The sequence below is a fragment of the Psammomys obesus genome, unplaced genomic scaffold, assembly GCF_907164565.1.
Source record: "Psammomys obesus unplaced genomic scaffold, mPsaObe1.curated_primary_1811, whole genome shotgun sequence".
Taxonomy (NCBI): Eukaryota; Metazoa; Chordata; class Mammalia; order Rodentia; family Muridae; genus Psammomys; species Psammomys obesus.
The window spans coordinates 3,724,822-3,751,646 of NW_026594462.1; the positions used below are offsets into that span (position 1 = coordinate 3,724,822).

At 39.5% G+C, this 26,825-nt stretch overlaps 2 protein-coding genes across 2 annotated transcripts in view; both read right to left on the reverse strand.

Annotated features, from left to right (window-relative positions):
- Exoc2 (exocyst complex component 2) overlaps nucleotides 1-26,825 on the reverse strand; it is a 166,049-nt gene that overhangs the window by 126,845 nt on the left and 12,379 nt on the right. The window contains exons 2-3 of the mRNA XM_055619046.1: nucleotides 5,994-6,154; nucleotides 1,549-1,725 (exon numbers count right to left, since the gene is read on the reverse strand). Of these exons, the coding sequence (XP_055475021.1) occupies nucleotides 1,549-1,725; nucleotides 5,994-6,111 (295 nt within the window). The 5' untranslated portion in view covers nucleotides 6,112-6,154. The remainder of the gene's footprint in view (nucleotides 1-1,548; nucleotides 1,726-5,993; nucleotides 6,155-26,825) is intronic.
- On the reverse strand, nucleotides 10,779-12,315 carry Hus1b (HUS1 checkpoint clamp component B). Its single transcript, XM_055619047.1, has one exon. The coding sequence runs from the start codon at nucleotides 12,282-12,284 to the stop codon at nucleotides 11,454-11,456; it is 831 nt and encodes a 276-aa protein (XP_055475022.1). The 5' UTR covers nucleotides 12,285-12,315; the 3' UTR covers nucleotides 10,779-11,453.

Sequence of the window (26,825 nt, forward strand, 5' to 3'; positions counted from 1 at the left end):
AAAATATGAGCCCTAAAGATAGCACTCTCTTTCCGGGGACCAGGCTTTGTACCACCCTGGCCAGTACAAAACTGCGGGGACTCTGGTCTGCAACAGAGCAGCACTGAAGCATCAATAACTCAGAGCAAGTGTGTCCTGCTGGTCGCACTGAGGCTTCTCAGAAGAAAGTTGTCTGAACACCAGGCAGCAACGGGACCCCGTGCAGACTACTTTGGCAGCCAGAGTGGACATTAACAAGGGCTCTGTACAAGCTTATGCAGAAGTCTGACATTCTGGGCCTATCATTAAATCTGCCATTCATTGTTTATGAGCCAGTCTAATACTCTGGGCTGGGTATACAAAATAAAATTATATTCACTTAAGTTCTCTCCATGTGCTGTATAAACAAATATCATAAAATGATAAATTTTATCAAAATGCTTACACCTCCTCCAGAAAGCTATAAAACAGGTTCATGCTTTGATTTCAGAATTCATTTTCTGAAGATATTAAATATATATACGTATTTAAATGGGGTTATATTTCTATTTATAAATGTATACATCACATACTAATTCAAATTTTAGTTTTCTTCTATTCCTTACATTTTTTACTTCAAACGTATATTTGAGGATTTGTGGGGAACAGCATTATAGGTAAAAACCTCTATGAGCTGACAGATAACAAAACTTTGTCACTATAGAAAGAAATACTACCTGAATTTAATTAGGATTGATGATCTTATATTACAGAAATTTTATATTTGTATATTTATGCAAGATCTTACAGGATCACAATAAGGAATCTAGCAATATTTTAAGAGATAAAAATATCCATGGGAATATTTTTAAAATTACTAATTTTTTTATTGTGCTACACACTTCACATTTATGTTCTAACTTATCCAATCTTATGGTATCATTCTGCTTTTACACTCAGAAAATAGGCATTAGGGCTACATAGCTGTTGGTGGTAAGAGCCTGTGTTTAGAACTTGATGAATCTGTTTCCTCAGACCCAAATCTTAACTGCTGCAGGGTAGCAGAAGGTAAGAAAAGAGGAAGCACGATTCCAGGGGAACAAAGGAGAGCATGTAAAGCTAGAGGGCTACATTTCATCTGGCCCTAGAAGGATAAAAAAAAAATAAAGAAGGGGGATATTATTTAGATGAAATGACCACAAATTTGGCCAAAGTAGAAGCTATTTCACTTAGAACCTTAACTGTGTAACAGCATTAAAGCAATGTGATTTGTTCAAGATCAAGAAGCCAAAACCAATATCCCAAACCACCAAGGGGACAGATCTCATCAGTAACTTAGAAAAGACAGTTCTCATACCCACTGTCTTCACACTGACAGTCAGCTTAGTGCTTTTCAAAGGGAATGCCTCACAGTGAGTTCACAGCCAGTCCTAAGACTCTACTATGAGAGAAAAAGTCATGAACAAAAGAAGATAATGCAAACTGAGATGCAGCTGATGAGAAATGGGGCTAAGTGTGTTTTATACAAATTCTACCAGTTTTAACATCTAAAAGTCAATACTTTTTCCTTAAAGTCACTAAGAGTCTTACCTATTTTTTCAGGTTTGAGCAGCTTAAAAGAGACTGTTGAGGTTCCTTTGCCCCCTGACTTGGTTGTGACAATAATATCTCCTTTGTCGTTTTTGGCTTGTCCCACTCGACACACAATTTTACTCGCAGACATCCATTCTGCCGTGAGGAGGCAATTATGCCCACAAATTGTCAAGCCTGAAAGTAAAAGCATGAATACAACAAATTAAAAACAAAAAGTCAAAAGACACAGCGTTTCCTGTTTCGACAAATGTTCATGACAGCTCCTGACACAGGCAGGAAACTTGCAGTGCACAACCACTCCACTCATCATCCTAGTCTTCTCTGATGGCTAAGACTTCCATCAGCAGCAGAATGAGAACAATAATGACCTAGAGCTCTGTCCAGGCACTCAGATTACTTAGACTATAAAACTTAAATTCTTTTCAGAAAGCAATGCTACCATTAGAAGTTTAAGTTATTGGCACAGGGTGTTAAAATACATGAATACATTCGGTGATCATTTTCTAAAGGATTCTAAACTCATCCATCTTCTGAAAATGATCTGTGTGTTTCTGCTGTTCAGTTACAGTCTTATCGAATAGACTAACTGGATATTTAGTGTATTTCAAGCATAGGCTAGAGCAGAGGCTCACAGACACACTCTTGGGCACTACTAGATTACTCTCAGTTCACCCATCTCCACGGAGCTTCTCAATGGTACTTTATCTGCTTTAGCGTTTTCCTAACAAAACTGTCACTATACTACCCTTCCATCATTCAGCTTCCCAGTTAACCAGCACCCCAACCTAGGACATCACCACACCCTAACAAGGAATAACAGAAGGCAATGCCCAGCCAGAACATAGTGTAAAACCACAGTATTGTGAATCATTTGTATAATAATTATCCTGCCTCATAACAGCACTATAATGAAAACTGAGGAATGCAGGCACACCTCAGATATACTTATATGAGTAAATAGAAAAATATCCAGGAAGGTACTGCTGGCATTAGCTACCCAAAAACAAGGTTATTCATCTGCTCATGCCTGTTTTCAAGGTTCCTCTGATTTGGTATCTGATCTGCATTTTACTCCAAAAAAATAATAATTGGTATATAGTTTAGATATAGAACCCAACTATTATTTTGAATATCATTGATTGAAAATAAGATCACGAAAACCATGACCTACAATGTGCCCTTCCTGCAAAATGTACTAGGGCAATGGTGGTGTACAACTTGTAGAATTGGCTAACCAATGTCTGTTATAATTTGAGGCCCAAAGAAAGAGAGGAAGCCTATGCAGAAAACATAGTCTACTGAACCAACTAAGTAGTAATCATGTGGGCTGAAAGATGCTGAAGTGGAAAGCATGGGACCTACAGGGGATTACACCATGTCCTTTCTGTACATGTTATGACTTTTTGCTTGGAATTTTTGTGGGACTCCTGTGAGAGCTGGTATATCTCTGGCTTGTTTGTCTGCTGCTGTGATACTCTCCCTCATATTTAGGTTGCCTTGTCCAGCCTAGACATGAGGGCTTTTGCCTTGTCTTACTCTATCTTGTTTTGCCATGTTTGGTTGTTGTCTCTTAGAGGCCTGCTCTTTCTGAAGAGGAAATGGAGAGCAAATTCATCTAGGGAAGAGGAATCTGTGAGGAACTGAGTTGAAGGAAGGGAAACTACGATTATGATCTATTGTACAAGAGAAGAATCTATTTTAAATAATAAAAATTAAAAAAATGATTTCTGTAAAGTATGGATCACTCTTCCTCATGTGGTAATATCTGTGTAGAAAAAGAAAAAAAAAAAAACAGAAGACCTTTGTTTGTGAGAAGACTTTCTTTGTTGGAGACACAAAGTCTTTTGTTGGTGACACAAAGCCAGTGGCAGAGTCTCAAGACAACATTCATATGGGCACAAATTCATTTTCAAATAGATAGAGGATAAGAGAAGACATAGTGAAAGCAAAATAGAGAATGTAAAACCAGATCCATACTTTGCCAAATGATAAAACAGTGAATAAATAAACCATGAAAAAAAAAAAAAAGAAGATCATAGACAATGCAGCCACTCCTGATGAGACCTGACAGACTAGGATCAGATGGAAGGGGAGGAGGACCACCCCTATCAGTAGACTGGGGAAGGGGCTTGGGTGGAGAAGAGGAAGGGAGGGTGGGATTGGGAGGAAAGCGGGAGAGCGCTACAGGTGGAATACAAAGTGAATAAACTGTAATTAATAAAAATAAAGAATATCTTTAAAAAAAGAAAATAAGGTCATGTAACTTATTTATTTCTTAAGCTTTCTTAAGCTTTTTTTTTCCTTACTAAAACTAACAAACCTACTTCATGAAATATAAGAGTATCATTATTTATTGTTTTGGGGACACATAAGTTTTTTATTTCAATTATTTGTTCATTGAGATGGGGTCTCAATAGCTTATGCTGACTGGCCTGGAACTTGATGTCAACCAGGCTGGTCTCAACCTCACAGATATCTGCCTCTCTGACCCCCAAGTGGTGGAGTTAAAGGAGCACACCACTGGGCCTAGTTTAGCCTCAGTTTTTAAAAAGTAACAGAGAATTCCAAATAAAGTGGGTTTTATAGTGTTTTACTTGACTAACATAGGTGTCATTTCAGTTTAAAACATTTAAATTATTTATCAAGTTGAATTTACTCTTTTCAAAAATGATTTCTTGGCAACAGATGAAGCAGGCTGAAAGCTAAACTAGCAAGGTTATGAAAGTAATATAAACTTGGTCAAATAAAAATAGCATTGTCTAAAGCTAAAGCAAGATTAAAATGGACAGAGACTGCTAATTATCATATTTTTACAAAATAGGTTACAATGAATCCTATCTATATGATATGTTTTCATGAATTCCGAGGATTTTTTTTTTTTCAGCACAGATAAAGAAACAACTGGACTGAACTATGTCAAAACTCAAGACACTGGACTAGACCTGACAATTTTTAGGCTGGAATGTGGAATGTATGCTTGCCTAGCATACACAAAGCCCTGGGCTTAATCCTCAGCACAGCATACATCAAGCATGGTTGTGTATGCCTACAATCCTAGCAGCTGGTATAAAAGCATGATCCGGTGCTATGTATTTGATTGTTAATTAATTTGTTCCCGAGGCCTGCTGGCTGTCATTTACAAGCAGGCACTGACATATCTCAAAATTATACTTTTAATCTTGCCTAAGAGATTATTCCTGATAGGCTGATTAAAAGGCCTAAACCCCGGCAGAATAGGGTAGGTGTGGCCAAAGTTTGAGGGCTTTCAAGGGAGGAGAATCAATGGGAAAGAGAGGAAAGACTAAGAGAAAGAGAAAGGATTGTGAGGCCACCACAGGTTAGGTGGAGAGAGAAGCACATGGCCAGTGTGGACAGAGGAAAGAGGCCCAGATGAAGAATAAGCAATTATTTATGGAATTATAAGAGGGAAGTAGCCCAGATAGGAATGATTACATCTCAGCAAGTAGCCTGAGATGGAGCCTAGAAATGATGGGAATAGTTTAGAGAATATTAGGGAATATCTGCCTTACTCCAGATAAGATAAGGCTATTTGAAAATCTATCAGGTGTCTGTGTCCTTTATTGATTGTGATAGCAGATTAGATATACCACTATAATAATTACAGGGCTAAGAATAAACATTATTAGACCATACTTTTAAATTAACTGCAACAAATTGATAAGAAGCAAAAAGATCAGAAGTTCAAGGTCATACTCTTCACTCACCTATCTTTGCAAGAATAAAGTTAAGAGATGTTTACTAAACTATCAAAAACAAAATTACACATAATATAGTTAAATAACACTAGCAACAATGATTATTTGGGAAGCATAAACCTCAATTGTTAACTACAGTGCTGAACTTCAATTTGCTTTCTCTAAAAAGAAAACATTTTCTAGATAGTCAACCAGCAGTTAACACTGGGAAGGCAATTCCAGCTCAAAGTCTAGAACTCAGTACTGGGTCTTTGTCAGTTATGAAATTAGACGAGAGAATGTAAAGTCTAAAATGAACTCATGTAAAAGACTAGAACAATATCCAACAGCACATGCTTGGAATTCAACTTTACACCTTCATTTGCAGTTCATATAATAAATGTCATAAGGCTCTACTTAAAATTTGCATTCTAGCCCAACTACCCAACATTCACTTCTATTTTTAAAAATAGTATTAAGGTTTCATCGTTAGCAAAAAAAGCAGGACATTCCAAGCTGAAGATTCCTGAAACAGGAATAAATCTCAGCCATGTAAAATTTTCTAAAGGATTTGTAGGAAAATAGAATAGATGTAATTTGATAAGTTATTTTCATATAAAATATAGAAAATAATTTACTTTATTCGGGTCATTTTATAGAGATTACTACTGCAAAACTATGTATTCTCCCTTAAGAACTGAAAATAAAACCCAGCTTGCCACAACGCATTAGAAGCCATGCCCTTACCTATAAGGTCAGTGGGACCAGTACCCAGGTTCTCCCCTCTAATTGTGACCTTGGTCCAAGGTATCCCGTCATTTGGAGAGATGCCTGTCACAAGCGGGGGCTGCCGGGATCGAGACATTGTGCTTTGTGCAGGAAACACGTGATCCAGTCACAGAAGCAACCTGTCAAAAGAAAGAAGGAAGGATTGGTGCCAATTGAGATAACAGCAACTACAAGCTTATGCTTGACAGTTGGTACCGACACATATTCACTCATTCACTACAGTTCTGCGGTTATGATTGGTTTGGTCATTCAGCATATCTGTCAACATTTACCAGAGATGAAGTTTATAACGGACACGTGTTAGCACTGTGAAGAATTCCATAAAAAATAAGAAGCTAAGCCCTGAGTTCCAAATGTTTTCATCACATTGTCACTGTGTAGCTCTAGGCCTACACAACTGAATCACAAATACACACAGGAAATAATCTTATTGTTCTATTCTCCAAGTTTTCTAAGAAACATACTCTAGGGGTAATTAGAATACATTTATATTCTTGTAAGTATAGGAAGGAATTCGCTTCATTTAGGAAGTGGTGAACTTGATATAACTACACTATGCATATGAATCCTATGCTCAGTAATTGCACATTGAAGTTCTTAGGAAATGCTGCTCTTTATTTTCAAATGCCATCAATAAACAGACAAATGGAAAGGATAAAGAATATGCGCCAAAAAGTGGGTATTTAATGATCTAGCTAAGGGACTTGGTAGGAATTGTTATTTTTAATAATCTTGAAACTTGGGGGGGGGGGTTGTTTGTCTGTTTGTTTCCAAGACAGGGTTTCTCTGTGTAGCCATAGTTTTCCTGGACAGCTTGTAGACCTGCCTGGCCTCGAATCCCAGAGTGCTGGGATTAAAGGTGTGCACCACCATGCCCAGTTTTGAAAGATTTTTTTTTTAATTTTGAAGTTATCTCAAAGTTCTCAAAAAAATGTTTTTATATTATTTTAACAAATGCAAGATTAACATCCTATTCAGCTCATGTTAATTTAAAAAACATGATAAATACATTTATCCCTAACACTATCAAAATGTACAGACAAGCAACTAATATACTGACTTAAATAATAGAGATAATCAGTGGGTTAACGGTAAAAAATTAATTTTACATAAAATAGCATTTTTCAAATAATTATTTTTTAAAGGGATAGTTATTGCTCTCTTTCACTAGTCCTCTAAAATAACACATAATGTTTCAAATGTATATGCCTGGAAACTATAAGGTAGAATTTAGCCTGGTAATATATTAATAAAAATGTAAGGACCTACAAAGACATATACATGGTGGGGGGAGGGATCTAACAACTCTTTCAGCAAATAATTATATTGTCCCAAAGACACTGCATGGAAAATAGACAAGGGAAGATTAAATAATTAACATGTCTAATGGATTAACATTCACAAATTCTTGACAAAAGGTAAATCCTCCTTTAATTGGCATGGAAAATTGGGTCCTCTGAGTGATTTAATTATCTGACTGACACTATTGAGCTGTAACCTTGAAATTACAGCCCAAATTGGGTAAGTATGTGACTTCTTTGGACTACATTCAGAATCTGGTCTAGTTCACATAAAGAACCAAATTTCCAAGTACAAATGCTCTGCTTTTCTTGTTGCCAGAAAAACAGTAGCATGACAACATAAAAAAAACTAATACCATTGACACAGATGACTAACAGAAATGTTACTGTTGGTAATCCTTGAGAATAGTGACTTTGATTAGCAGAAAGGAATATGCTGGTATTCATAAAGTTAAGAAAGAAGAGATCTGATCAATCCAATGAATACCATGAACTTCCTCATCTGAATAAACTCTGCCCCAAAGATATACAATGAATTTTAAGACAGCAAATCCTGACCTGCTTACTGCTCAAGCATGAGGATCCAAATTTAATCTCCAAAATCCATGCTGAAAAACAACAACAAAACAAAGCAAACAAGAGTGTGGTGGCACACATTTATAATTGAGGAGGCAAAGACGGGTGGATCCCTGAAGATCATTGGCCAGCCAGTCTAGCCTACTTGGCAAGCTGCAGGTCAATGAGAGACCATGGCTCTAAAGACAAGCTCCTGAGTTACATATCCTCTGGTCTCAACACACACTATGTAGGAATATGCATGTGCACACACACAATTACATCTATATTAGACACACAAATATACATTACATATATGTGTATATTATGCATGGACGCAAACACACGTGTGCATGTGTGTGTGTGAAGAAAGAGAAGGGAAAAAAAAGACAGAAGATGAAACAAACAGACTTTATTATAGCTTGAAATTTCTTTCTAATTTAATTAAAAGGAATACATGGAAAAAGCTAGAGAAGGCTCAAATGAGTGTGTGGTGATCTGAATGAAATTCCCCCATTGTCTCAGGCACCTGAATACTTGGTCTCTAGTTAGTAGTGCTACTTGTATAAGGTTTAGGGGGTGCAGCCTCTCTAGAGGAGTAGGCTTCAAGGTTTTAAAAAGCCATGTCATTCACTCTGCTTCCTGCACAGTTTAAGGTGTGAGCTCTCAGCTATTTGTGCTCCATGACTGTCACCTGCTGCCAAGATTCCCTATCATGATGAATTCTTATCGCTCTAAAAACCATAAGCCAAAAAAACCTCCCTGTAAGTTAACTTGGTCATGGTGTTTGAGCTTACCGATAGAAATCATAAAGCATGTCTATGTTACAGCACAGAAACATACACACACAACCTGAAGATCCTGAAGCTTTCCCAAAATGGCTTTTATAAATAATCCTCACACTTTTTTAAAATATTCACCAATCTAAACAATCCTACACTTCTGACTCAGAAGTGAGAAAGTAAATTGTTTTAGAGGTTAAACTCTATGAAACGACTACTCACCAGTAATGATAAGACTACTATATAAGAACCTTTAGAAAATAATTGTTTATCTCCCTGAATCAAGAGACCTTAATGAGACAAAGTTCAACTGATTTGTCCTAGTTTCAATATTTGTGTCCACTTCATAACACAGGTGGAATTTAGAAATAGCAAAATAGTTAGAAATAAACAAAACTCTATTTCATCATCAAAACTAGTATAAAATTATTCAATACTGATTAGAAGTTATGAGAATTTAATAAATACACAAAAAGTCACCAAGTCCACAGACAGCCTTAATCCACATATCAAAATTTAATGTGAAATAATGAACCTACTCTCAATGAGACTGTACAGCATTGCACCAACACTTTATAATATCTTCTATTCCTCAAATAATGAAATACTAAGAGTTATTTTCTGGGGCAATGGCTCAGCAGTTAAGGGAACTTGCTACTCAGTGGACCCAGGTTCAGTTTCCACCACCCACATCAGCTTACAACAGCATGTAACTCCAGTTGGAGGAGATTCAGTTCCCTCCTCTGGTCTCCACTGGCACCAAGCACACATGCAATGCACTTAAATACATGCAGGCAAAACACTTATATACAAAAAAAAAAAAAATTAAATATGTAGAATAGAAAATAGAATAATTATTCTCTAAGTGGAAATAATTGAACAGCATGAAGAAAAGAAAACGGAAGCTTGGTTTACTCAAAAGAAAGTTACCCAGAAGCAACATCTTGGCTAATGATGAGCAGGAAGTTCCAGGGATTCAGCTTTTTTGAGTTGCCAACCATACGACTGGGCTTTTCAGTGATACACAGCTGCCTTTGAGTCATCCATGCTCCTATAACCCTCAAATACTCATAGGTTCTCTAAGCATCACTTGGACTGAATCTTCTTAGGCCTTTAGATGTCCTGCCTAATTGCAGTCAATAGATACTTGTTTGCATTTCCCCAAGAAAAGTCACACAATACTTTAATTTTGTATTTAAGTAAATACAAAAATAGCCACCTCAAACTTTGTATATGATAAATGCAGAGCCATACAGTTTTACCTTGAACAGCTAGAACTTATGGGTGCCAACTCTATGCAGAAGTTTGTAAATAACCTCAGACTTCACACAACAGTAAAAGAAGGTGGCTTTTAATTCACAGTAGTATAGTACATACCACAGCTAATATTAAATAGCCATACTGCATCTTTACATTTATGTCCATTGTGAATATCACCATGTTTCATCTGTATAATTAACCACTAATATGTAGCCCTGGCTGTCTAAAAACCAGGCTGGTCTTGAACTCACAGATATCTACATGCTTCTACTTCCCAAGTGCTGGTATCAAAGGCATATGCAAACACCACACAGTGATAAATTTTAACTTAATAGATTTATATATACTTTACAGTACTGAAGACTATAATCTATATATGTTTATGTATTTTTGTTAATTTTAAAATCTTTTATGTTGCAGGACTCCTCTGAATTTAGAAAAATAATTGTTAAAAATATGCACACACAAATAATAATATGCCTATTGGTGGACCAAAGAAAGCAATTCAAATCCATGGTGTTCAAGAGCCAAATTTATATTATCACAGTATAGGCACATAACCTAAAGATCTTGGAATTTTCTTAAAATGGTTCCCCAATACTGGAACCCGGACTCAACATATTTTCACAAATATGTGTTGTACACACAAGTACAAAATCCAACTTATACCTTTACGAGAGGCTGAGATCATTAAATTATCTCTCAAAATAATGTGTTTATTCTAAAAGAAGAAATTTCTCATTTTTCACAATAGTTTTTCATAATAAAATAATTCAATTGTTTCAGAATTCAGTTATTTTATTACAATCCCTTTTTCCAAAACAACTAAGTTGAATATAATGTAACTGTCAAAGCCAAAAAACAAGCACATCAACTATACAATTATTTCTCCAATTGCTTCTTAATATTTCACAAAGGAAGCACTCAACAAAATAAACACCCTATGTAATCCGGAAGGGGGTGGGTTTTTTCTTTTTTTAATGTTTTTTACAATTTATTTATTATATATCCCGACTGAAGCCTCCAGTTCCACCCTCTTTCCCGCTTCCCCTTTATCCCCTTCCCCTAGTCCACTGAAAGGGAAGGTTCTTCTCCTCCTCTGCTATCTACCCATAGCTTATTAAGTCTCATCAGGAGTGCCTGGATCCTCTTCCTCTATGGCCTGGAAAGGCCGTAGCGCCAGGGGCAAGTGATCAAAGAGCAGGCAACCCTGATGCCACCCCTGCTGCCCTTACTCGGGAACCCACATGGAGAATGAGTTGCCAATTGGCAACATCTGAGCAGGGGGATCTAGGTCCTCTCCATGCATGGTCCTTGGTTGGTGCATCGCTCTGCCCAAAGTTTAGCTGTGAGTCTCAGCATCTGTTTCGGTCCCCTGTTGGGTAGAGTCTTTCAGAGGATCCTCTATAGTAGGCTCCCATCCTGTTTCCTCTTTAACGCAAGTAAATCAACGAATCTCAGTTCTGGAAAGACCTTAAATTAAGATTTCTTTAAAAATCAAAGTCGGGCTGCTTGAACATTTATGAAGCAGGAATAAAATACTGAAGAGAAATATCATCATGAACCAAAACAAGATGAAGCAGAGTATTGCTCAAAATATTACACAAGGCCATTGTGGGGTTTATCAGCTGCCCGTCGAAGAACTGTAGAAGCTTCCTATTAGCCACCTGCACTTGCACCATGTTCTCTGGGTTTTTGCCTTGAGACATACTCAGAACGGCCTTTGGAGGATTTCCAAGATTTTTAAAATGGCTTTTAATAGTCACTACATCAGTTTCCACACTCAAGTTCAGTTTGCCATTTAGATTTGCTTCCACCAGCACACGACTGCCCACATTTGCCATCCTTTCCACCATGTTCTTGAGCGTCTTCAAAGCCGGCAGATAAACGCTCACATCGGAGGCCCAGACCGGGGGCTCTGTGCACTCTTTCCACCACCTTCTGGGAAGCACCCTCACAGGCAGATCGTGGACCATCGCACGGGTGTGGCCGGGGCACGATGCCAGCTCCACCACCACAGTGAGGCAGGGGCGCAGCTTGTTGGTGAGCTGGAGCTTCAGGGATGAAGCGCTACCTGCATTCTTCACAGCTCTGGCCAGATGCTCAGACACCAGCTCCAGATAGATCTCATTGAACTTCTCCGAAACACCCTCCATGCAGAAGTGGTGGAAGACTCTCCGCCTCACCTCACCCCACAGCTGGGCCTCCCCCAGCAGGCCCGTGGGGCAGAAGCACAGCCTATCAGGGGACACGCGGAGCACACAGACCTTTGTCAGCCTTGCTACAGTGGCGGTGACCTGGATGAAGAGCTCCAGGAAACGCTTGCTGGTGATCCTAGCCCGAAACCTCATGGTTCCTAGGTGGTAGAGGAAGTGCTATGAGGAGAACGCTGCCAGAGAAGCCAGCTGGTTCACCCTTCCGGCCTGGAGTGCACCCAGCTTAGCCTTCCGGCCAGGGGAGCAGCCGGCTCACCTAGCCAACCTAGGGTGTACGCCGCCGCCCCTCCCTCCGGCCGCAGCACTGCCTGTACTTGGGTTCCACATGCCTGCAAGCTCACTTCCACCTGGGGCCACCTAGCAGAAGCGATGGGAGGACACTAAGGGCGGCCTCTGGATCCATTCTCACCTTCCTACCTGCCTGCCCTATTTGAATGTGTCATTGTTTCTGGTCTGCTCCTAAGGACACGACACAGTGTGACCACAATTAAAAGCACCATTGAGATAACCAACCCTTTTAAAACAGTTGGTATATACATATACCAAACATATAGTCTTGTTCAATCCAGACATTTCTTGCAGATGTCATTATGTATGTCTTTCAAACAATGTGATATATTAGACCTGGATTTTATAACCTGATATTTGCACCTAAAATACATATATAATGAGCATCATTCCATACCATTAAACACTAACAAGTCTGTATCATTTTCATGACAAAGAAATTATTCCACAAGAGGAATTCATATGATCCAAATTTGACCTATTACTAGGATGAAAATAAACATCCGTTATACAAAATACTTGTACTTTTGTCACTATTTACTTGCACTAAATTTAAAATGCAGAATTCTTGATCATAGCAAGTTCATATAAAACTCTTCTGTTACCAAATTGTCCCAGAGATAATCAATATACTATCACTATACCTTCCCATCAGCAGTATCAGATTTTGTGTAAAATGATGAGATAGGTAGAATAACATGGCTTCAACTTGCAATGTATGTACGTGAATTTTACATTCATGACTTTTTATGGAGTTTGTTGTTTGATTTTTAAGATCTCTGCTAAGGCTAGGCTGGTGACACATGCCGATAATTCCAACACTGGGAGCCAGAGGCAAGACAGAAGGATCACAAGTTTAAGAAAAGTATTACATTCCAAGGCCAGTCTAAGCTATATAATGAGCTTTTTATATCAAATAAATAAGTGAATAACAAAAGAATAAAATCTCTGGCAGAACATTAACCCTCTATCCCTATAAACAGTGCCTGGATTAGTCTTTGGCTTTCATACTGTTTACGGTGCTCTTTGCACTTAAGAAAATAGTAAATTTTTCCATGTGAAATGTATTTGTCTTTCCTCTGAATGCTCAGCTCCAGTTCTTTCAACTAGGCAGGGGTTCCAAAATGATGGTGCCACCCTCTAATGTGTCATAAAGACCCAAGATCTGATTAGCTGCTTCTTCATTTTACCCCTAGACCAAAATGACCTGAATCTTTATCCCAATCTTAGCACTAGACAGCTATATCTCAGCATGGAGGTCATAGCAACTGGTGGCTCTACATAAACTTTCAATTCCTTTTTGTCATAGTTACTATTCTGTTGCTGTGAAGAGACACTATGACTAAGGCAAGTCTTTTAAAAGAAAGCATTTAGATGAGTGCTTGCTAACAGTTTCAGAGTTACTTCATTTATCTTCACGGTGGGAAGCAGACAGACATGGCTGTGACAGTGGGTAAGAGCTTTATATCCTTGATCTACAGGCAGCAGGCAGAGAGGGACACTGGGCCTGACATGAGCTTTTCAAACCTCAAAGCCTACCAGCAATGACATACCCGCTCCAACAAGGCTCCATCTTCTAATCCTTCCCAAACCATTTATCAGCTAAAACCTAGGACACATATATGAGCCTGTGGGCCACTCTTATCAAACCATCATACTCTTCATGACCTCCATTTGTCCATAGATACCCTCAGTATTTCCTCTAAAATACCCATCTCTCTGACGATTACATTATTAAGGATCAGATATTTCAAGTTTTTATACACCACAGGTACAAGGGAGTATATTACAATCCTCTGTCTGTGTCTGTACTTAGACTTTGTTCTATTCATTAAAGACAGGAACTCAATGACCACCATATAGAAGATGACTCCCAGACTTCTTGTGTCTACCATGAAGCCCTCGTACTTTGGGTCTCTGAAGAAAGGGACTACAGTACATGGCACCTAGCCTACTTCTAGAACTGAACTCACTGCAGATGTCAGTTTGTGAGATGGATATTCAGGTTAGCATCTACTATAGCTTGGGCATAAAGTATCTCACAAAAGTCAATGTGTTTAATGCTTAATGTCCATAGTGGTGCTAATGAGAGATGTAGTGGACCTTTAGAAGGTATGTCTAGGCCTCAGGCCACTGGGGCATGCTTTCAAAGAGACTTATGGGTCTTCACCTCTGTTCTTTCTTTCTGCTCCCTGAAACATGAGAGAATTGGTATTGCTCCTCCATACATACCTGCCATAACATGCTGGCTGGCTACAAACCTTCAAGAATATGAACCAAAACAGGCCTTTTATCTTAATAATTACTTCAGGTATAGCATTATAGTGACAGAAAGCTGACCAATACAGATAAAAGGACAGGTTGATGGTGTGAAAAGGATTTTTAAATAGGGAGGAATTTTAGGATGGAATGGAACAGAATGATGGACTAGAATAAAATAATTTAGAATGCTGGGATAGAATTGGATGTAGCGATGCAATGGGATGAAATGTGGAATAGGATAAGATGGTGTGGGGTGGGGTGGGGTAAGATAGGATAGAATAAGATAAGATGGGATAGAAAAGGAAAGGGAAGGGAGAAAAGAGTGAGGGAAAGGGAGAGGAAAGGAAGGGAGGGGAGGGAAGAGAAGAGAAGGAAGGGGAAAGAAAAAAGCAAGAAGAAAAAAGGGAAAGGAGGAAAGGGACAAAAGGAAAAAGGGAAAAGGGGGAAGGGAAAGGGAAGAAGGGAAGGGAAGACAAAGGAAGGGGAAAAAAGAAAGGGAAGTGCAGCAGCATATGGGGATGGAATTAATGATAGAATGAAATGGGACAGGATGGGGTAGGATGAGATGTTGGAGTGGGAAGGCAGGAATGGAGGGGTGGGATAAGACAGATGAAATGATGGGACAGAATTATATAGGATGGAATGTTGGGATGGTGTGGGAAGCAACAATGGAATGGAATAATATGTGATAGATAAGATGCTGCCATCAAATGGGATAGGATTTGGCTAACTATTCCCTAGAGTGACAGAGCCCCAGCAAACTCAGCCCAGAAGTAACACACTGACCCAGACCATTTCTCTCATAGTACTAACTGACATTCCTGGTCCCAGCATCAACTCCAGCCTCTTTTAAAGGAAGGGAATCCAAAGAGCTCTCTATTTGTGTAGATTAAAATAATCAGTGTCTGAAGTAATACAGTAAACCTCTTAAGATGTTGTAGTAGCCTTTTCACTTATAATTTGAAAATTTAACAAATTTTTGTTTTTAAAGAGCTCATGATGTACACTTAAAATATTCATATCTTTTTTTCTTTAACATCTGACTGATTTTTCTCAAAATGATTTCACAACTTAACTGGCATTTCAAGAACACATTAAAGATTTCATACACCACGACCAAGCAGGCTTCATCCCAGGTATGCAAGGGTGGTTCAATATAGGGAAATCCATCAACATAATCCACCATATAAACAAACTAGAAGGAAACACACACACACACACACACACACACACACACACACACACACACAATCATCTCCTAAGATGCTGGAAAAGCATTTGACAAAATCCAACACCTATTCATGTTTAAAGTTTTAGAGAGATCAGGGATAGAAGGCAAATACCTAAACATAGTAAAAACAATATAAAGCAAGCCTATAGCCAACATCAAACTAAACAGTGAAACTTAAATCAATCCCACTGAAATAAGGGACAAGGCAAGACTGCCCACTCTCTCCATATCTCTTCAACATAGTTCTTGAAGTCTTACCTAGAGCAGTAAGACAGGAGATCAAGGGGATACAAATTGGACAGGAAAAAGTCAAAGTGCCACTATTCGCAGATGATATGATAGTATACATGAGCGACCCAAAAGAAAATTCTGCCAGAACTCCTTCAGCTGATAAACACCTTGAGCAAAGTGGCTGTATACAAAATTAACTCAAAAAAATCAGTAGGTCTCCTGCTGTATACAAAAGACAAGAGGGATGAGAAAGAAATTAGGGAAACAACATCCTTCATAATAGTGGCACATAAAGTACCTTGGTGTGACTCTAACCAAGCAAGTGAAAAACCTGTATGAAAAAAAAAACTTCAAGTCTCTGAAGAAAGAAATTGAAGAAGATATCAGAAGATCGAAAGATCTTCCATGATCATGGATCGGCTGGATTAACATAGTGAAAATGGCAATCCTACCAAAAGCAATCTACAGATTTAATGCAATCCCTATCAAAATACCAACACATTTTTTTACAGACCTTGAAAGAACAATTCTCAATTTCATATGGAAAAAAAAAAAAAAAAAACAGAATCGCTAAAACAATCCTGTATAATAAAAGAATTTCTAGAGGTATCTCCATCCTTCATCTCAAGCTGTACTATAGAGCAACAATAATAAAAACAGCATGGTACTGGCATAAAAACAGCCTGGTGGATCAACAGAATACAATCGAAGACCCAGAAATAAACCCACACACCTATGAAAACTTGATTTTCCACAAAGAAGCCAAAACCATACAATGGAAAAAGATAGCATCTTCAGCAAACGGTGCTGGTCTAGCTGAATGTCTACATGTAGAAAAATGCAAACAGACCCATGTTTATCACCCTGCACAAAAGTAAAGTCCAACTGGATCAAAGACCTCACCATAAAACCAGATACACCAAATCTGTTAGAAGAAAAAGTTTGAAAGAGCCTTGACCTCATTGGCACAGGAGACTACTTCCTGACTACTATACGAAAATGTTCTGTCATCCTCCTGCCTCTGCTTCTCCAATACTGGGATTACAGGGCATCCACATCTGAGCCTCCTCTATTTCTTTTGAAAGAATCAAGTAAGATGCAGTCCATATTATTCCATAAGATGAGTGCTGGGTTGCAAGCATGCCCATTCCTCAGCAAAAGGAACTAGGATGCAAGGCACTTACACCTTTTCATAACACAAGGACAACAAAATAACAACAAACCACAACACGTAGAGCCAAGTTTCTAGCCAATATCTTTTTTCTACCATCTAAAGAACTTGTAACCTCTAGTAAATTTTAACTTCTTAACATTTAAAATTCATCTACTAGCAGCAAATTCCCTATTAACCTAAGATATAATTTCTTCATCACGTTTAAAGAGGCGGGATAGACAGACAAGTTACAGGCTGAAGTCTTGCAACAGCAGAAAATCAAGAATTCCAACACAACTGGCAGCATTTGCTTCTTACCTATAAACCTGCAATTTCTACAAACCACATCAGAAAACCCATTTACAGTAAATGGATACTTCCTGACTCCCTTGTGCAGCACCAGTTTTATCAAAGTAGATTATAAACTTATATAAGACTCCAGTAGCATCTTATAATCCCAATTAAGAAATTAAGGGTGAAACAGAAATGGTAATAGATGTTTGAATGAGAATGGCCTCATAGGGTCATATTGGCCCCAGTGGTGGAACTGTTTGGGAAGGAGCAGGAGGTGTGGCCTTGTTGGATGCAGTGGGTCACTGGGGGTGGGCTTTAAAGTTTCAAAAGGCCATGTCATTCCCAGTCAGTTTTCTCTGCCTGACATTTGTGGAGATATCAGTCCCATATATACCTGTCTGCTGCCAATTCAGTGCTTTCTTTTATAGGTTGCTTTGGTCATGGTGACTCTTCCCAGAAACAGAAAAGTAACTAAAACAACACCAACAGGAGGGAAGGGTTCCTTGAAAGCTGGCCAAACATGATTCTAAAATATGTGTATTGTGTTTTAAAATTCATGTTTACCAAAGAAAGATTAACAGAAAGAAATATCATACCACTGTATGTATTTATTATTAAAACACTTACGGCAGTATCATCAAATAAAGCTTTGGCCAACAAAGCAAGAAAGCTATAAATTACACCAGTGTATCATAGTATTTTCAGCTATTCAAAAATTAAGATGAGGTATGGTGGTTTAAATAAGAATGGCCTCTATATACTCATATATTTGATTGCTTGGTCCCCACTTGCTGGAACTGTCTGGAAGGGATTGGGAGGTGTGACCTTATTGGAAATGATGTGTTACTGGGGGTAGGCTTTGAGGTTTCAAAAGCCCACATCATCCCAAGTTAGTGTGTGATCTCTGTCCCTCCCTCCTACCTCCTTTGCTTCCTCTCTCTCTGTCTCTCCTCTCTCTCTCTCTCTCTCTCTCTCTCTCTCTCTCTCTCTCTCTCTCTGCTACATGGAAGCTCTAAGTTCCTGCTTGCTCACATGCCCCTGCCATGATGGCCATGACTCACCCTTTAAACTGTAAGGACCAATAAACTCTTTCTTCTGTAAGTTGCCTTGGTCGTGATGTCTCTTCACAATTGAAAAGCAAATAAGACATAAAGGCTAGGAGATGGCTCGTGTAGCATAAGGACATTGAGTCCAGATCCCAAGATATCCTTGGTTTTACAAGAGTAAAAAACATGGCATAGTGGTGTGTACTTGTAATGCTAGCCTTCAGTTGGAAGCTGTCCCAAAAAATAAAGCTGGAGACCAAAGAAAGACGTATGATGTTAACCCTAGGACATCTACACACACACACACACACACACACACACACACACACACACACACACGAGATAAAAATTCACTGTCTTGAAGTAGAAAAGATGTCTAAGATCCCACAAAACCCTTAGGATGAGGAAGGATATAAACTTTCTTACAGTTTTTTAAACTGCTTGCAAACATATAGCATGATATAGCAGGGCTTATAGGCTTACTAGAGACCAATAATAATGAGAGTTTTTGAAAATGTTTCACTTACTCGAGGTCACTAATAAGGAGATTTCTCCATAAAGGAAATTTATAAGTAAGAGACTTTATACTTTAAAAATATATATGTAATTTTCAAGTGTATTCATCAAGATGTTTCTACTCTACTTTTGCCTTTCCAGTATTACATGGGACAAAATTCACCTTTAATAATTCTAGGCTGGAAATGTGGCTCAATGGTAGAGCATTTGCCTACTGTAGGCAAAGCCCTAGGTTTACTGTCCAGCACAGCAAGAAAGAAAAAGTCATCATAGAAGTTACCATAATTTTTTTTTTTTTTTTTTTTAGTTACCATGAACATTAATGACTGTTCTGGGCAGGTTCCTAGATTACGGCTTCAGACTGCAGTAATAAAAGGTTGTTTTTTATAGTCCCACTTGATGCCTGTCAGACTCTTACTGATTATTAAAAGCAGGGTGCCAGTCAGCCACTTCCAAATCTCTAAGCTTCTGCACTGTTCCTGCCTGATGGCCATTCTCTCCAGTTCTCCTGCTGTCTAAACCTTCGGTTAACTCCATTCTGGAACGCTTCTCCAGGATGGGAGCTCTGACGATGCTCATGATGCTCAGATGCCTCTTAGGCCTCTCTCAAGTCAGGAAGAACTAGAGTATCTTGTGCTTCTCACCCTAGACTGGAGCTCTCCTCTTCAGCAATAATCAAAGTTTGGACAGGACCAATATGTGTGGTAAAGACTGCTTTGTGATGGCATGATGTTAAACAGCATAGCTGGTCTCTATGCACTATGCCAGTAGCTCAGCAGTATGAACTGTGTAAGAGCGGAAAGCAAGCTGAACACAGAAATAAGCAGCATGCTCACAGTCATTGCTCTCTGTTCTTGGTTAAAGTTGTAATGCAAATGGATGCTTCAAGTCCCTGCTGCCTTGACTTCCCCACATTTGACTTAAATGAATGGTGAACTAAAATAAACATTTATCCTCTAAATTGCTTTCTATCAGGGCATTTTATCGCAGCAACAGAAACAACACTAAGTCAGAGCTCAAGACCAAGCATCCAGACACAAACCTGTCAATAAACCATCAGATTCACAACACAGCATTGCCCCTCAAATTCACAACCTTGCGGTAACGTCATGACCTTTTTATGTTTTCTTTGGGCACGGAAGGAACCTACCTCCTGGCCATTCTACATGCCCAGAGTTTAAGCACCACAGAGAGGACCTTCAGATCCCCATGTAAAAGGGAACAAGCCGACAATGGGCTGTGATGGCATCTACTCTGTATCAGTTTTAGCCACTAGGCTCCAGACAGGTAAACATGATGCCAGAATGGATTGCTTGTGACTGACTTGATTAAACAGGAAGCTGAATACTTCCCATGATCCAAAAAGGGCACACTAAGAACAAGTAGAATCTATATTTAATTAAGTTTTATATCGCTGTTCCAGGCCTAACAGAGCTAATAAATTCTAAATAAGAAATTAAGCCAAAAATGTTAAATTAGTCATAATTCACATACAATTGTTACAGGGAAATCAAGGTTCACACTTTAAGTTTTTAGACTCATTAATGAAAGAATTTAGAAACAAACTTGGAAGAAAGCCCAAAGCCAATGCCAATTTTATTAAGAGTCTGAGATTAAGGGGAACAAGGACTATTTCTAACAGGAACTCAACAGCTGGCTCTTTGACCTCGCCACCCCGCAAGGGAGGAGCAGTCCTGTTAGGCCACAGAGGAGAGCTTTGCAGCCAGTCCTGAAGATACCTGATAAAACAGGATCGGATGAATGGGGAGGAGGTCCCCCCCATCAGTGGACTTGGAAAGGGGCACGGTGGAGATGAGGGAGGGAGGGTGGGGTTGGGAGGGAATGAGGGAGCGGGATACAGCTGGGATACAGAGTTAATAAAATGTAACTGATAAAAAAATAAAATTTAAAAAAAAAGTCTGAGATTAAAAAAAAAAAAAAAAGAACAGGTCCAGCAAGCTGAAAATCTCAGCAGTTGCCAGTAGGAGGAGGAGGGAGAAAAAGAAGAAAGTCATGCCATTAGGAAAGCAGCTTAGGTAACAGAACAGCAAGCAGCTATAGCTGGGGAAGTGTGGCCTCCAAGAAAAGAATGGGAAAGCATAGAGTGTGCAGGAAGGATGCCCAAGCTTTGGCAAATACTCAAAAGGAAACAAAACAATCCAAAGAAGAAAGGGTTAAAAGTAACACTTTTCTGAGCAACCAAAAAAAGCCAACAGACATCTATGCTGGATGATGGAAGCTATGCAAATGATTGCACAAAGGAAAAGTCTCTTGAAAGGATAAGTAAGTTATCCCATTGAGGGGGTAATTAATTATCCCTATCTCCTTGGCTTGGCTTTAAGTGAACCAGGCTTCCTGAAGAGTGATCTCTTGACCAGGTAACTGACAGGCCTAGCTCTCAAGGAAGAAGACAATAGTATGCAATATTCTAATCTTCAGATATCAGAATGTCAAGTCTCCATCCTTGCTCAGATAGATGCCATTCTTTTGACCAGGAGGAAACAGCTTGTCCTTAAAGGGCCTCAACAGAGCCCTTACATCCACAATGGCCGCTGAGGCTACTGTAACACAACTAGTCAAATTTAAACCATTAAAAATAACTAAATGGATCCAAACATTAGGCCCTGCTGCCTGACACACAGGCAAAAACCAAGAATTGAATCTGTTAAGTTGTGTTTTATTGAGGGAGTCAGAAACCTGAAAAGATAGTATATTAACACCCTAAGGCTCTTCCACCTCATTTTTAGCCAGAAGTTTAAACAAAAAGCAGAAACAAAAGCAGCCAATCATTTCTGGTTTAGTTTTGTCCCTCTGGTCAGGTGTTCAGGCTTATTCCTGAGATCTGTGGTGTTGGTACTTTTCTCTGAATCTCCTCTTCATAGCAGGAGGAATCCCCAACCCCAAGGCCATTTCATGCCTCCCAAACAAATCCTCTGGATAACATCTCAAAGGTCAGGTCAGAGCACACAAACCTTTAGCAGTGTGTGCTCTATGGAATGAAGGGCAAACACCTTACAGAGCAGACTGCACAGTGGTCCCAACACCGCACTCTAACAAAGCCAAGCTTTACTGCTGTGACAGCTGCCAGACAGCACTTCAAAGTAAGTAATCAGGATTTCTGCATGGTCACTCCATTTCCCTCTATATTTCTGTAAAAACAACTTCTTACTGAATTTGCATAGCCTTGGAAGTAGCTTATTACATCTTCTTAGGAGATGGCCATGTGAACAAAAGTTCCTGGAAAGAACTTAACCTTGCAAGGAACCTCCTGTAAGGTCTAGTGACTGATGGGAAACTAGTGCTCTTGGAGAGACTGGAATGCCGCAGGCCCAGATCCTTTCATGATATCTTTACAAGTTATCATGGGTTACCTTTAGCCTCCTCAGTAGCCAGTCCTTGCTGACTTAACATCCTAGTAGCTAACAGGCAAACCATTTAGGAATCTATTAACACAACGGACCACTAACTTCTACCAACCAGAAGGCATATGTGTTCAGATACAGTGTGAGGCCTGCAACAGATTTCCTGTTGTGACTTAACCCTCATACCTAAAGTTCCCACCAGTAATTTAGAAGGTGCCTTGATGTATGATGTATGACTTTGCTCCTTCACTATACAACTTCCTGAAACTGCTAACACACTGGAGCATGCAACCTGTGCTCCCAGGCCAGAGCCACTTGTGTGGCTCCAGAATAATCTGCCTCTTACTCTCTTTGGGATAAGAATTGTGTTTAGTTTTGATTATAACTAGATTTTTGGTCATGCCTCCTTGGAAGAGCTTACAAAATACTTACAAAAGCAGCCTGCATAATATTTAAAATGTGAGTACTTTTTAAAGAGTCTGGCCCAAAGTGAAAAGAAAGTCCACAGGCTGGAGAGATGGCTCAAAGGTTAAAAGCACTGGCTGCTCTTCCAAAGGTTCTGAGTTCTATTCCTAGCAACCACATGGTGGCTCACAACCATCTATAATGAGATTTAGTGCCCTTTTCTAGTGTGCTGGCCTACATGCAGACAGAATACTGTATACATAATAAATAAATAAATCTTTAAAAAAAAGAAAACAAAAAAGAAAAAGGAAAGAAAAGAAAGTCCACAAAGCAAAGTTTCCAAAAGTGACTGGGAGCAGCAGCGGCAGCAAGGCTACTGGCTTGTGCTCCTAGGCTAAGGCACACCTCGTAGGGCCCCATAGCCTCCATTCTCTCCACAATGCTACCAATCCTGAAGCTGCAGTTCAAAGTCCTCCCAGCAAGATGAGGTCTGGAGAGATGGATCCCCTGAGCTCCCAACTCACATGGTGGCTCACAACCACCTATACCACCAGTTCCAGAGGATTTGGTGCTCTCTTCTGACCTCCCCATGCACCAGGCACACATATGGTCAGACATACATATGCAAGCAAAACACCCATAAAATAAATCTTTTTTTTTTTTTTTTTTTTTTTTTAATCCTCCTGGTATGAAAACCTGTTTTCTTTTCAGTGGTTCATGACAGTTAAACAAAAAGCTAGGGACAGAAAAACATCAGAAGTGAGAATACACCTTTGATATGCAAACCAAACAACCTGGAGTCCACATGCCTTTAATGCAGGAGCACATAGTCAGGCCACCAGAACCTCTCTGCAACATCCTAGGTACAACCAACAAGACCACCACAAGGCAGCAGCACACAAGAATAATGCAAACTACGCAAACCTAAACCTGTTTATAAGCCCACCATTGCTTGTTCCATTCTCTCTGGTACGACAATAATAAAGACTGGGCCAGGCTTCCCCTGGTTCCTTCTGCCTCTTGATTTCCCCAGGGGCTTCCTGGGTGGACCTTTCCTGAAAGGCCCTGCCTCTCTGAAGTCACTAGCAATCAACTACCTTTGCAATAGCTACCCTTTCCTGTTCCACTGGATTCACAATGCCTGCACAATAAGACAGGCACTGAAAAGTCTCTTATAGCAAACTGTGACAAGCCTGTGACAGTAGAAGCCACCAGGCTACAGAAAGAGCCTATCTAAAAAGTAAGAGGAAGGGGACCAGGAATGAAGAGAGGGAAACAGGAGAGTAAAGAGACAGCAGAGACAGTGAAAGTATATTATTTGCATGTATGAATGTGCCAAAATGAAGCACATTATACCATATAAAGTCTTCAATAAAAAATTTAAAAATAACTTTAATGTTCTGTGATTTGTCTGTGATCACATTTGTCTATGATTACCTGCATTTATAAAATGAATTTTTCATTTAATTTTAGAATAAATGTATTTCATCTAATAAATGAAAATAAAAAATTTGCCCTTTCCAATCTTTCCTTGGACCACTAGGTCATAGGTCAGTGTCAACCCTTTCTCCCTTTTCACCAAAGAAAGAGGGTCTCAAAATCAGAGGACCTGGGTGGAGGGGGCAAAAAGCCTGCTATTATGAACTGAAATTCCCAGAAAGAGCCACACTTTATTCTGAAGATTTTACAAGGCTCACAGATTGATTATGTTGAGTTGGAATGATATAAATCGAACGCAAAATTATAACTATCCTTAGTCCACTTAGTAACCACTCACTGTCTCTCTCCTAGATCTGACCTAACAGCTTTGTCATCAGTAGGTAAAACCTCTGGAGCACTGAGAGACCACTAACGTCAAACAACAAAATACTAAAAGAGGGTAGAGGCAGGGAATGCAGAGATTACCATAGGAACGAAGGCTCAGCAGAGGGATGCCAGAAACCTGGGCTGCTGGCTTCCTGTAGGAAACAGCAGAAAACTGCACAGTATACAATAAATCAATCATAAAAGGTCATAAGGGGCCCTGCCTCTTTCTCTCTTAGCGATAGACCACCCAGCTGGAGGTCTGGCAAGCAATTCCAAGCTCACCTGTCTCTCTACTAAACTATCTTTTTCCCATGAGTCTCTACACAACTCCAGAAGAGGCATAAATAAGAGCCCGGCTGCAGGAGACGACAGCACCTGAGACCTACCCTGCCGCACAGCGGTCCTGCTTCACTACTGCCCCCTACCTGCCGTCCCCACCACTGCATTCAGTATATGACTTCATTCATGATTTTGTTGTTGCTATTGTTCCGTGACTGTATAATGTTCACAAGACCACTTCCATTGTGTAATGTGTCACTTCTGTGCCATGGCCATTCATACCTGGCTTAGAATACACGATCTCTTATTTCCTTTGAGGTGAGAGCTGTGTTGTCTGGACAATATATTTTAAAATTCTTCACAGAGTAGTAACAGCAGACAGAAAGATCAGAATACCTGATTCCTGACTTCTCCAGCCTACATACTAAGGCCTGCCTCCATTCTGAGAGAAATGGGTACCTGGGGCAGAACAGTCTTTGAGAAACCTCAACTCCTTCATTAGTAGGCTGAAGTCTTCATGCGTACTACACAGTTGGTACCTAAGGTATGTATTCAAGAATAAACATGACTCTAGGTTTAAAATACTCTTCCCAGCTAGGGGTCTGAGCTCAGTGACAGGCCTTCTAGAACTGAAGATATTCTAAAGAGACATTTGTGTCTCTCAGGCTATGAAAAGAAGAGATCCCAAAGAAATAAAGAATCTCATGCTGGGAGAAGGAAAAGGCAGCAGCCAGAGAGAGAGCTTGTTTCCAGGGAAGAGATTTTCCACAGTGCTAACACTGTGAGACTGAAGCCCAGACAGTGGCGGTGGGTGGAGCCACACCTTGACAGGGAAGATTTAGGTAAGCTTGGCCTGTATCTACGCAATATTAACTTCAACTCAGAGATACCTCAATTTCAGTGGACACCATAATTTTCTCAATTACGTTACTTTAAATATCTAGAGCGTTAAAGAGCCATGGTTATTTAAATGTCAAACCTAAATGTAATTTTAGTTCAACCAAAATCAAATGGAAGATCCTAAGTGAACTGTGTGTTACAGCCACAGTGACGGGAGAAGCACGGCTGTCCTTGAGGGGAGACCCACAAGGGAGCACACTGATGTCTCAGCATACAGAAACCCACCTTCTGCAGAGTCAGGGGAGACAACCAAAGTTAAAAGCCTGCAAAAAGTCTGAGAAAATGTCCAAGATAACAAAACATGAATAGCTTACCGTTCATACACAGGACACAAAGATCAATGAAACTCGAAATCCTCGAAAGAGTAAAGGGACGCAGGACGGGCAATTCACAAATGAGGAGAGGAAAGCAATAAATGTGAAAAGCAAATTCAACCCCAGAGAAGCACTGGAGTTGGGGTAGCAGAGCTGGATCTTACCCGAGGCTGAGTTCATGGCTGCCCTCTCACTCTGGGGAGAATCCCTATTGCTGCTGGCAGCAAGAGAGGCCCTTTCAATGCTGAGAAGAATTAAATTTCAGCCAAAATGTGCTAATGCCTTAGCTATACTTCCACAATGATGCAGAATATTCTTGAAAGGTGAATAATAATGAAAATATTCTACACTAAGAGGATCATTAGACATGATTCCTGCAGTCAAATTCATCTGTTAGAGCCAGGGGCTGGGGAGAAGCCTCAATAAGTAAAAAATTCTTTAAGGCAAGATGAAGGTCCAGCCAGGGAAATGTTCTACAGAAAATGAGACATGAAAATCATGGAAAAGCAAAGAAGACTTAAATCACATTAGTAAATAAAGACATAAATTTAGATTGCGATGGACAGGATTAGCTAGACGACAAGTTGAT